This window comes from Gossypium arboreum, chromosome 2 (assembly GCF_025698485.1).
Source record: "Gossypium arboreum isolate Shixiya-1 chromosome 2, ASM2569848v2, whole genome shotgun sequence".
NCBI lineage: Eukaryota > Viridiplantae > Streptophyta > Magnoliopsida > Malvales > Malvaceae > Gossypium > Gossypium arboreum.
In genome coordinates this window covers 1,514,594-1,524,096 of record NC_069071.1, presented here as the reverse complement: position 1 = coordinate 1,524,096, position 9,503 = coordinate 1,514,594, and the positions used below count along the sequence as shown (strand labels likewise).

General features: G+C 33.7%; 2 protein-coding genes and 1 long non-coding RNA gene across 4 annotated transcripts; 2 read left to right on the top strand and 1 right to left on the bottom strand.

The window, feature by feature from the left end:
* Window positions 1–1,971: 1,971 nt before the first annotated feature.
* LOC128285480 (uncharacterized) lies at window positions 1,972–2,567 on the top strand. The gene is made up of 2 exons (XR_008275938.1): window positions 1,972–2,103; window positions 2,473–2,567. It is a non-coding gene; the product is annotated as an uncharacterized LOC128285480 (long non-coding RNA).
* Window positions 2,568–3,060: 493 nt separating this feature from the next.
* Window positions 3,061–4,030, top strand: LOC108480989 (STS14 protein-like). The gene has a single exon (XM_017784149.2). It carries the CDS (start codon window positions 3,334–3,336, stop codon window positions 3,859–3,861), a length of 528 nt encoding a protein of 175 aa, XP_017639638.1. The 5' UTR covers window positions 3,061–3,333; the 3' UTR covers window positions 3,862–4,030.
* A 636-nt stretch (window positions 4,031–4,666) lies between these two features.
* Window positions 4,667–8,750, bottom strand: LOC108471230 (uncharacterized). 2 transcript variants are annotated; one of them, XM_053023565.1, is made up of 13 exons: window positions 8,458–8,748; window positions 8,176–8,330; window positions 7,981–8,059; window positions 7,523–7,595; window positions 7,176–7,268; window positions 6,943–7,065; window positions 6,472–6,858; window positions 5,931–6,331; window positions 5,749–5,848; window positions 5,608–5,667; window positions 5,429–5,515; window positions 5,233–5,361; window positions 4,667–5,161 (listed from the first exon to the last, which is right to left on the bottom strand). In XM_053023565.1, the coding sequence occupies exons 3-13, from the start codon at window positions 8,055–8,057 to the stop codon at window positions 4,859–4,861; spliced, it is 1,833 nt and encodes a 610-aa protein (XP_052879525.1). In that variant the 5' UTR covers window positions 8,058–8,059; window positions 8,176–8,330; window positions 8,458–8,748; the 3' UTR covers window positions 4,667–4,858. The 2 variants fall into 2 exon arrangements, with proteins under 2 accessions (XP_052879525.1, XP_017628351.1); XM_017772862.2 differs by lacking the exon at window positions 8,176–8,330 and having other exon boundaries at window positions 8,458–8,750.
* Window positions 8,751–9,503: the final 753 nt, after the last annotated feature.

The window sequence follows — 9,503 nt, the reverse complement described above, 5'->3', positions numbered from 1 at the left end:
TCCTTTTATTTCTACCATTTTGCTTGTTTTTTATGCTATTTGCAGGTAGTGGGTGAAGAAGGAGCAGCCACCCATGTTTGTGGCCTGAAAATCTGATAAGTGGGTGCCCCAAATCACGTAATTTGTCATGCAGCAAAACTTCTAGGGCTAAATGCAATTTTTAGAAAATTTAGGGTTAAAATGCAATTAAGGGAGGTTTAGGGGTCTAAGTGAAATTTAAAGAAAGTTTAAGGGTTAAAATGAAATTTAGGAAAAGTTTAGGGGTCAAAATGCAATTTTTATTTTTTAATTTTTTTTTAATTTTTTTGAAATTTTGAAAATTAAACACAAACTCTATTCGGACAAAAATTTAGTGCTTACAGCGCTGTAGCGACGTAAAAATTTCTTCTTTTGGTCACTAATTGAGGCGATTTATTGGAAATTTAAAAATCGACTTTCGATTTTATTAAAAAAGGGAGTCGCCACCGATCTTTTTTCTAGGTGTGACCGGACACCTAATAAATCATCCTTTTTTAGAAAAAAAAACTTATTCTTGCACAAAAATGAAGGCCGAATTTAGGTCTACGTCAAAAGCCAGAGTAAAGTTGGGTTCGGGAGTCGGTTACGCGCGAGGAAGGTATTAGGACCCTCGCGACGCCCAAAATTGGTATCTTATTAAACTAGTGTTGTCTTGATTTTCAAAAGTACGAATTCAATTTGACATTTACTCGTGATCCAATTGAAAAATGAGAATTTTTAGTTTTTGATTTTTTTTTTTAGAAAGGGTGTCCCGTTTTTTAACACAAGCCGACGAATTTCACCCAACATAGCGATGAAATCGATGGCTTAATATTAAATCGGTACATTGCCTTATTTTTGAAATTAATTAAAACATGAGAAAAAAATATTCCTAAAGTGAGAAATTAGAAATAGATAAAGGACAAAAAAAAAAATGATATCATTAATGAAAAATATTAACATGGAATACTAGAATATTAGAATAACAATAATAATGATATTTACAAAAAAATAAAAATAAAACAAATCATGTACTAATAATAAAATAGGAAAAATGATATATTTGGTAATAATAATATAAAATAATAATATGTACAAAAAATACATATATATGCATATAATAAAAGTATGTAATAATAATAATAATATCTATAATAAAAGAAAATATTAGGAAACGTACATAAAAAATATATACATAAAAATTTACAACAATAATATAAAATAATGATATGTACAAAAATATATATATATATACACATATGTACATAAAATATACAATAATATAATAATAGTTATAATAATACTAGCAATAGTAATAACTTGTAATAATAATATATACACAATATGGTATTTTAAAAATATATATATATGTGTATATATAATAGTATTTAAAATATATACATAAGATGATATAAAATACATACATGGAATAGTATAAGAAATATATAACTAATGGCATTAAAAATATATACATAATATACATAAAATACATATAATATATATATATGTATTAGAAATGATAAAAATTATTAACACACTACATAAGTAAATGAAATATGATAATAATACTAAAATAATTAATTTAAATAGTAAAGTAACTAAAAAGAATTAAATTGAACTAAAAACAAAATATTTGGGGCAAAATTGAAATAAAAATAAAAGGAAAGGACTATATTGAACATGCGCGGAAATAGTGGGGGGCCAAAACAACAAATATTCCTTCCCATCAAAACTCAGCACATTAGCGGGGACTAAATTGAAAATCGCGATAAATTTCGGGGCCAAATTAAAAAAACGAATAATGACTTAATTGTAAAACAATAAAAAGCGGAAGGGCTAAAAGCGCAATTAGCCCTTCCTTAAAAAAACACGCGGATCCTAGGCGGGTCGGGTCTGGTCGAACCGGTCCAAGTCAAAACGACGTCGTTTTGGGGGCTATAAAAGGCCCTTTTTTCTTCAAAAAAATTCATTCTTGCACTTGAAAAGCAAAAAAAAGAGAGAAAAGGAGAGAGGTGAGGTGATTTTCGGCCACAAGGCCGGTCACCGTCCGACCGTCGGCCGCCGTCCGTCGCCGGCGCCGGCCACCGCGTGCGGTGGTTGAAAAAGGTAATTTTTTTTTAAATATTTGTTTTTTATATATATTTTTATTATATTCTTTTATTATGATGTATATATATAGATTAATAGATTCGAAAAAGGGGAAAAAAATAAAATAAAAATAAAAATAAGAGTAAAATAATAAAAAAGATAAAATCACCTTTAGATATTTTTTAGCTTTCAATTTCTGAGATTTTTGGTTTGTATTCGACGCTATCCACTTTCTTTCTTGGTTTTAATCTGCTAATATTGATGCAAAAATGAAGATAAATTCTTTGTATTGATCAAAATTCCCCCCCTTTACATGATTTTTGAATGGCTTTTTATAGTCATCTTTTACATGATTTTCTATTATTTCTTTTTCTATCTCTTTTGTAGGTGATGGTGGTAGACAATGGATATCAAAAATGGGAGGAAAATGGGACAAGTGGGAAAGTGGCTAGGTGGCTAGGGTTTCTTGTTTTTTTGGGGGGGGGTTAGGTTTTTTTTTGGGGTTTAATTTGCTTTTGAATTGAGTTTAATATTTGGGTTTTGTAATGGGTTTGGGTAGATGTAAATGAGTCATGAGTTAAGGGTTTTAGTGGGTTTAGAGGTTTGGTTGGGTTTTGATGAAATCGGGCCAAGACAATTTGGGCTTCTACAGTATTAACATAAAATTTTACAATTCTTCAAATGATTAAACTATAAACTTTTCATTTTTAAAGAGGTCAAGATTAAATTTTAAATTTTAAGAGAGATTAAAATACAATTATGATTAAATTATCTTAAAACTTTATACATTCTAAAGGGATTAAAGGAGTAATTGTTCATTTTTAGGAGTCACCCCTTGCTTGTCATCCTTTGGCTCTACCATGCTATGAGATGAATTTTTCTATTAAGTATTTGTCACAAATATAAAAAAATTTGAAATGATATGTCAAAACAAATTGGTATCGATATATATCAATTTTTATATAAACATAATTATAATTAAAAATAGATTCAATGTTAACTGAATTAGATCGGTTCAGTTAAATTAAGAATCGAAGATAAGTCGGAAAAAATTGATTAAACCCTGATATATCTTTGAAAATTTTTGTTTGTAACCGATTCTATGAATGATCCAGATCTGAAAACCGGAATCACATTCACAAAATTGTCTCTTAATTCAATGGGGGACCAATCCTCTGCAACTCTATAAATTCTTGCCACCGACAGAAACCATTAACCCTCATCTCAAAACACAACCCAACACCCAAAATGGCCTACGCCTTGATTACAATTCTACTCCTAGCCATTTACCACCACACGGCCCAAAGTGCAGCACCACCACCAGCAACCACAGCTCCACCATCAATGCTGCCACCAGCAGCCAGAGACTTCCTCCAAGCCCACAACCAAGCAAGAGCTGCAGTAGGTGTCGCACCTCTCAAATGGAGCCAACAACTAGCCAATGCTTCAAGTCTCATCGCAAGGTACCAAAGGAACAAAATGGGTTGTCAGTTCGCAAACCTGACAAACCACAATTACGGAGCAAACCAGTTATGGGGTAGCGGAGCCGCCGTGACGCCGCTCATGGCGGTGGAAACTTGGGTAAAAGAGAAAGATTATTATGATTATGGGACTAATACTTGTGCACCGAATCATAAATGTGGTGTTTATACACAAGTTGTTTGGAAGAATTCTTCGGATTTGGGTTGCTCACAAGCTACATGCAAGGATCAAGTTACTTTAACTATTTGTTTTTATAATCCTCCTGGTAATTATATAGGTGAGAAACCATACTAGAACAAAACCAGCTATATATATATGTGTGTATGTATGTATAGCTTGTTGCAGGATCTGATCTGATCTGAGAGTTATTCTGGGAAATTTCTTGATTATGTAGGCAAGTAGGTAACAATGTTGTATCATCTTATATCCATAACTTCGGATCTAAATAAAAACCAGTTCTGAATATGTTGTCTGATCATTACATTTTTCATCCATTGTTGTGTCCATGGTGAGCTCGACCGACAAAACAGGACCCGTGTGGCTAAGAGCACGGGTGCCTTCCAACAGGACTTGGCTGGCACATTGTGGACAGTGACAGATGGTGAATGATTTGAGACAATTCTGTAGATTTTCACCATCATACATACTTGATTTTAAAATTAAAATTAAAAAGAAAATTAAAGTACACAATTTATCAAAATCAAACTACATTGATATAATTTTTAATTTATAAATGTTTTTAGTTGAAATTGTTTTTATAATTTATAATTTTGGGTCGGCTTAATCCGGGCTGAATCATGTTCGGTTTTAAAATTTTGGGGTCATTTCGGTTTTTTCATAGTTTCATGAATTTGACAACTATTTTCATGTAAGATTTAAGCCCTAACGGTAACGGGAACAATTGTAATATGAGAATAAATATTAGATTCAAAGTCTAATTTAAAAAAAAAAATCAAGTTTCAATACGAAAATAATTGTAAAATTCAAAACCTAACTTTAAAAAAAAAAATTCAAAATTCGAACCCTAATGCAAGAACAATTGTAACATTTAAAACTTAACCTTAAAAAAATATTCAAGAAAATAATTGCCGCTGAATCCAAGCCCCAAATAATAATTTAACCCTTTGTTATATACCGCTTTAATCAACATTACATAAATCATTGGTTCCTCCTATTGAATGACAAAGGATAATAACAATTAACATTGCAAAATATGATAACAATTAACATTGCAAAATATGCTCCATTGTTATATATCCTTTTTCATTTCTACATTTTGTACAACGAAAAATCATCTTAGTAATTCTTTAGATATTAGATACCTAAAGGTAAAGTTCCGAGGAATCCATGCTATGTTCTTACGTGATTTTCCTAGCTGACATTTTCTAATGCTCCTACGAAGTGATTGGGGCAATGCGTATTCGACCATTTCGATGATGCCGACCGAGTCCAAACTTGAATCCTTCGCGAATGACTCTATGATCTTCGGTAACAAAATTTTCTGGTCTTTACGGACACCGAACGTAGCACGAATGTACTCTTCTTTTGCTGTTTCTAGCTCTTGAAATACTCTCTTCGGCGTGTAAGCACGAATCTAAAGAAAAAAGGATTAAGTATAACAACAAGGCTGATAAGGGGAAAACATGGAAGGATATGAGACAGTACCGCAGGATCAGAATGATTTCCTGTGCAGAGGGCGAAGTACAAAAGAGGTTCGGGTTGTTTGATTGCATATGCTTGCTTCTCGTCTCCGGTTTTAAACTTTGTCTTTGAAGAGAGTAATAACCGAAGCCACTACAAGTAGGAAAACTTTATCAGCACCATAAAATCGAGGAAATGAAAGATGAGGCGTGTGATTTACCTGTCCGGGACGAGATATACGGCATCCAAGGATAGAACTCTGTATTGTATCTGCACTGATGGTGTGACCCCCTATGTTATATGCAGCCTGCACGGTAAATGGTATAAGATAAAACGAACCAATGCAGTTGCATCGTTCTAGATATGCAACAACGGGACAATGGGACGAGTTATTCTTACCCTTAGTAGTAGAAAGAGTCTCTTCACATTATTTTGCGGGATACCGTAAGCTAGAAAAGCCTATCATGGAGGAAACTAAAGACTGATAAAACTGAGCCAACATTATTATAGCAGATTCTTTTCATTGATGAGGACACTTACATGCATCACTAATGAATTGTGTATGTTTATCCAAAATGCCAGCTTCTCTTCGTGTTTCAAGTTCATAGGATCGATTTCTTCGAGTCGACATATAAGTGACCTATATAACAAAAGAAATTGATGAACATATGAAAAACCGTGACAGGTTCTTATTGTGATGTTTGTAAGTACAAAAGACGTGCCTGAAATTTAGTAGCAAGTGTTCAACATCACCCAGCTTTTGACTATCTCTGAAAATCCAAGGCACTTCGACCATTGTGCTATACGGTCCGCTAAACTCTTTAAGTCCTTCCACGTGAAAAGGGCTATCTAACCGTACATCAAAAGATGAATTGTTTCGGAACCCAGGACTCCACATGTCATGTTGTTGTGGTGGGGAAAATGCACTGGCCGATGACATGGATGAATTGGGAGATGAAAATCCGTTTTGGATCAAAGGCGGGTCTGCAAGCTTGCAATATATAGCAGCCATGCATTTTATCATATCCTCGGAAAGCTTGTTTGGTGTCTCTGGAACATGATCAGAAATACGAGTCCCAAGATGTTCGGCCAGACTAATTATATTTGATGCATTCTGTGCGTACTGTCGAGAACCAAGCAAAAGCATGTTAACCGACTGATGGTTTATCATGCTGTATATAACCGGCAACTAACCAAAAATGTAATGTAAAGTACAACAAAAAACGATTCTTTCGGGATGGTTACATGCTAAACGTAAGTTACCTCAGTCATGGACAAAGGTTGTGAATGGCAGGCACGTATAGCTCTATCCAAATTCTTGTCCAGAGGTGAAGTTCTACTCGAAAGTACCGAATGTTGAGATAGTGAGGAATGACAGCGATGAACACTAGGCTCCTCGCGTGGGTTCTCACAGTAACTGGACCATACAGCTAAATTTTCAACTTTTGATACATCATCAGGTCTCGAAACTTTTGAAAACCTCCCTCTAGGGGAATCTAGTGGTGTTTTTATCCTTTCATCCCGTTTAGACAGTGATATAGAAGACACTTGTTGATCAAAAGCTTTCCTATACAACAAGAGAAGGTATTGTTCTAAATAAACAACTTCCAGTTCTAACACGGCAATTTCCTTGATTAACTCGGTAGCTGGCTGCAGAAAAGTAGTGCAAACCATCATGACGTAAACATATAACAAAAGGGCTAAAATGATAGTTCGAGAGTTCAGAGGAACTACCTTAGTTATGGACACTGATGTTTCATTGCTATTATCATGAGAGGAAGTCCTATAACCCAATGCTGTTTCCAATGCACGACGAACCTCAAATTGATCTTGTAACCGTTTCTCAAGCTGTAAAATCTGCATGAAAAACGATATAAAGACCTGACCGAGCAATCCTTGAATCAAATTAAAGCCCTCAAATGACCAAAGATAAGTAAAATGATATAAAAACAGGTTCAGTTCCACACCTCTTGCTTCAAAGAGTTTTGTTGGACCTCAGTGCCGGGACTAGGAGATTGTTTATTCCGAGTTTTGACAGAGTCCTTCAAGTTCCTCATATCCTACTTAGCATATACATACATATATATAACCATACCCTTGATCTCAAATAATTAATCTATATATCAAGAGACATTAAACTCAGCTAAACAAAGCCTTATACCCCAGTTTTTATTGAGGAGCATATGGTAAAAGTATCATGGAGTCCCCCGAGTAGAGGGGCAAAATGCAATTCAACTCCTAGTACAGGGGCCTCCATGGTACTTTTACCGTGATTTATAAATCACTTTTAGAGTTAACAAGGAAAAAGAAATACCAGCTTTATACGATTTGATGCTTCAAGAGAACCATCCAAGCTATCTTCTTCAACTCTTCTCTTTTCTGGAAAGCTGTTATGTGAATAAAAAAAATCCAAGAATCAATGGATAATATTTGCAAAAGGCAAGATTTTTGAGAGCTATCATTGCAATTCTGAAACTAAAGCATAAAGAAGATTAACTTTTTTTTTCTTCTACAAGCAAGAAGACCAATATTTCAGTTTCTTAAAGTAATTCACCTACGGCTTATTAATTGCAAATCGCTATAAATCAACAATATTAATCAAAGAGTCAATATTTAAGTTGTTTCATGGTTTATGAAACTTCCCTTTGTTACTCCATATGAACCAGAACCACAGCAAAAACATGGAGAGCTAAACTGATAAAGGGGAATTAGCAAATTTGGTCCTTCAAGTTCTAAGTTTTTTCTTAAGGAAAACCCCATATCAGAACTCACCTCTTTGATCGCTTGTGCTTTGATGATGTCAATTTCAATCCCAACATTTTACTTTCTACACTGCTCTGAAATCCCATCACTGAGAAAATAATATCAGAGAAAACTTTGTTCATAACTGAACAGAAAAAAAAAAGTAAAAAAAACGTTTCTTTGAAACAAGAACAGCTGATAATGGAATAAAGAACAGGACTTTACCACTCTAAAAGAAAAACAAGGAATACCCAAAAATGGTTCTGAGGAAGATAAAGAACTGTGAAATGACAGAGAAGGACCATGTGTGTTCACAGAGACCCGTGAATATGTGATCACACTCCTAAAACCAACTTGTTTGTTTGCATTTTTCAAGAGTACTTCAAATCACAAAGCAGCAAAATTGATCATTTTTACAGCTTAAAAAACAATCCTGAAATTTAGCAGAGAGGACTGATATTGCTTTTGCATTAAAAACCCACAAATTTGGCTCGGTAAAGATGAGACCTTTCTTTTGAGCAGTGCTGCTTCTTCTCTTTTTCCTAAGGTACTTGCTTCACTCCACTTTATAAATCCTTTAGCTTTTGCAATGAGGACATATCCTTTAGCTTTTGCAATGAGGACATTCTCTTTCTCTCCCTCCACCCTTTTTTCTTTTTCTTTTTTTACTGTAAAAAGATGTAAAACCAGCTTGTGGGCCTTAACGGAAGAAGAAAAGTTGGCATAAACATTATTTTGCTTTTGATATTGTACCGCTCATTGGTCTCAACACTCAATTGTCAAATGAGAGGAACATGAATAGTGGCTATGACTATTGAAAAGAGTTCAGTATTAGATGAAGAAATTTTTAGTCTAAATCATGCATTTATTAATTAATACCTTAGTTTCAACATTCTTTTTTTTCTCTTTGGTTGAAAAAGCAAGTGGGAGTTGGTGACCTTCCCTGCTGCCCTGTCTCATACTGGTACCATACTTTGTAACTAGGAGGGCTGACTCCTTTTTGGAAAAAAAAAATTGTAATAGCTCCAACCTAAAGGATATTACCAACATATTTGTAAGAATTGCTTAAGTGCCTTAGGTTGATGGTTTAAGTCTCTCAATCGGGTCTAATAAAGTGATTTTCATAATTAATTTTATACATTATATTGATTCCTCTCTATTGAACATTTACAGGTCATATCTTCATCAATCTTGTAAACTAAATATTTTAAAGTAAATTGATTTTCGACAAAATATGACAGACAAAATCCTCTATCAGAAGATAATACATTAACACTGTTAAAGATTTAATTAACTGCTTAACAAACAACACTTCAAAAACTTCTTCTTAAAAAATAAATCCCTCAACACTATCAATTTCAATCATAGTTTGTTACTTGATGCATTACCTATTTTTGTTGCAGTTAGATAAAGATTTTGTATTTAGAACACCAATACTAATAATTTGCTGGTCATTTGATGTTTAGGCTAACTTAACATAGGTGGAGTAATGGGGTTAGGTTAATTTAATTGTTAAAATGTTTCAACTAAAGTGTCACAAACAGTCTAATCCA

Bases quoted from the DNA above. Each gene is read 5' to 3' on its own strand.
- LOC108471230 (XM_017772862.2), bottom strand. From the start codon at position 8,057: ATGGGATTTCAGAGCAGTGTAGAAAGTAAAATGTTGGGATTGAAATTG. The intron at 6,859-6,942 runs GTAGTTCCTCTG...ACTTTTCTGCAG, and splicing joins CATCAGTGTCCATAACTAAG to CCAGCTACCGAGTTAATCAA. The intron at 5,668-5,748 runs GTAAGTGTCCTC...CCTCCATGATAG, and splicing joins ACAATTCATTAGTGATGCAT to GCTTTTCTAGCTTACGGTAT.
- LOC108480989 (XM_017784149.2), top strand. From the start codon at position 3,334: ATGGCCTACGCCTTGATTACAATTCTACTCCTAGCCATTTACCACCAC.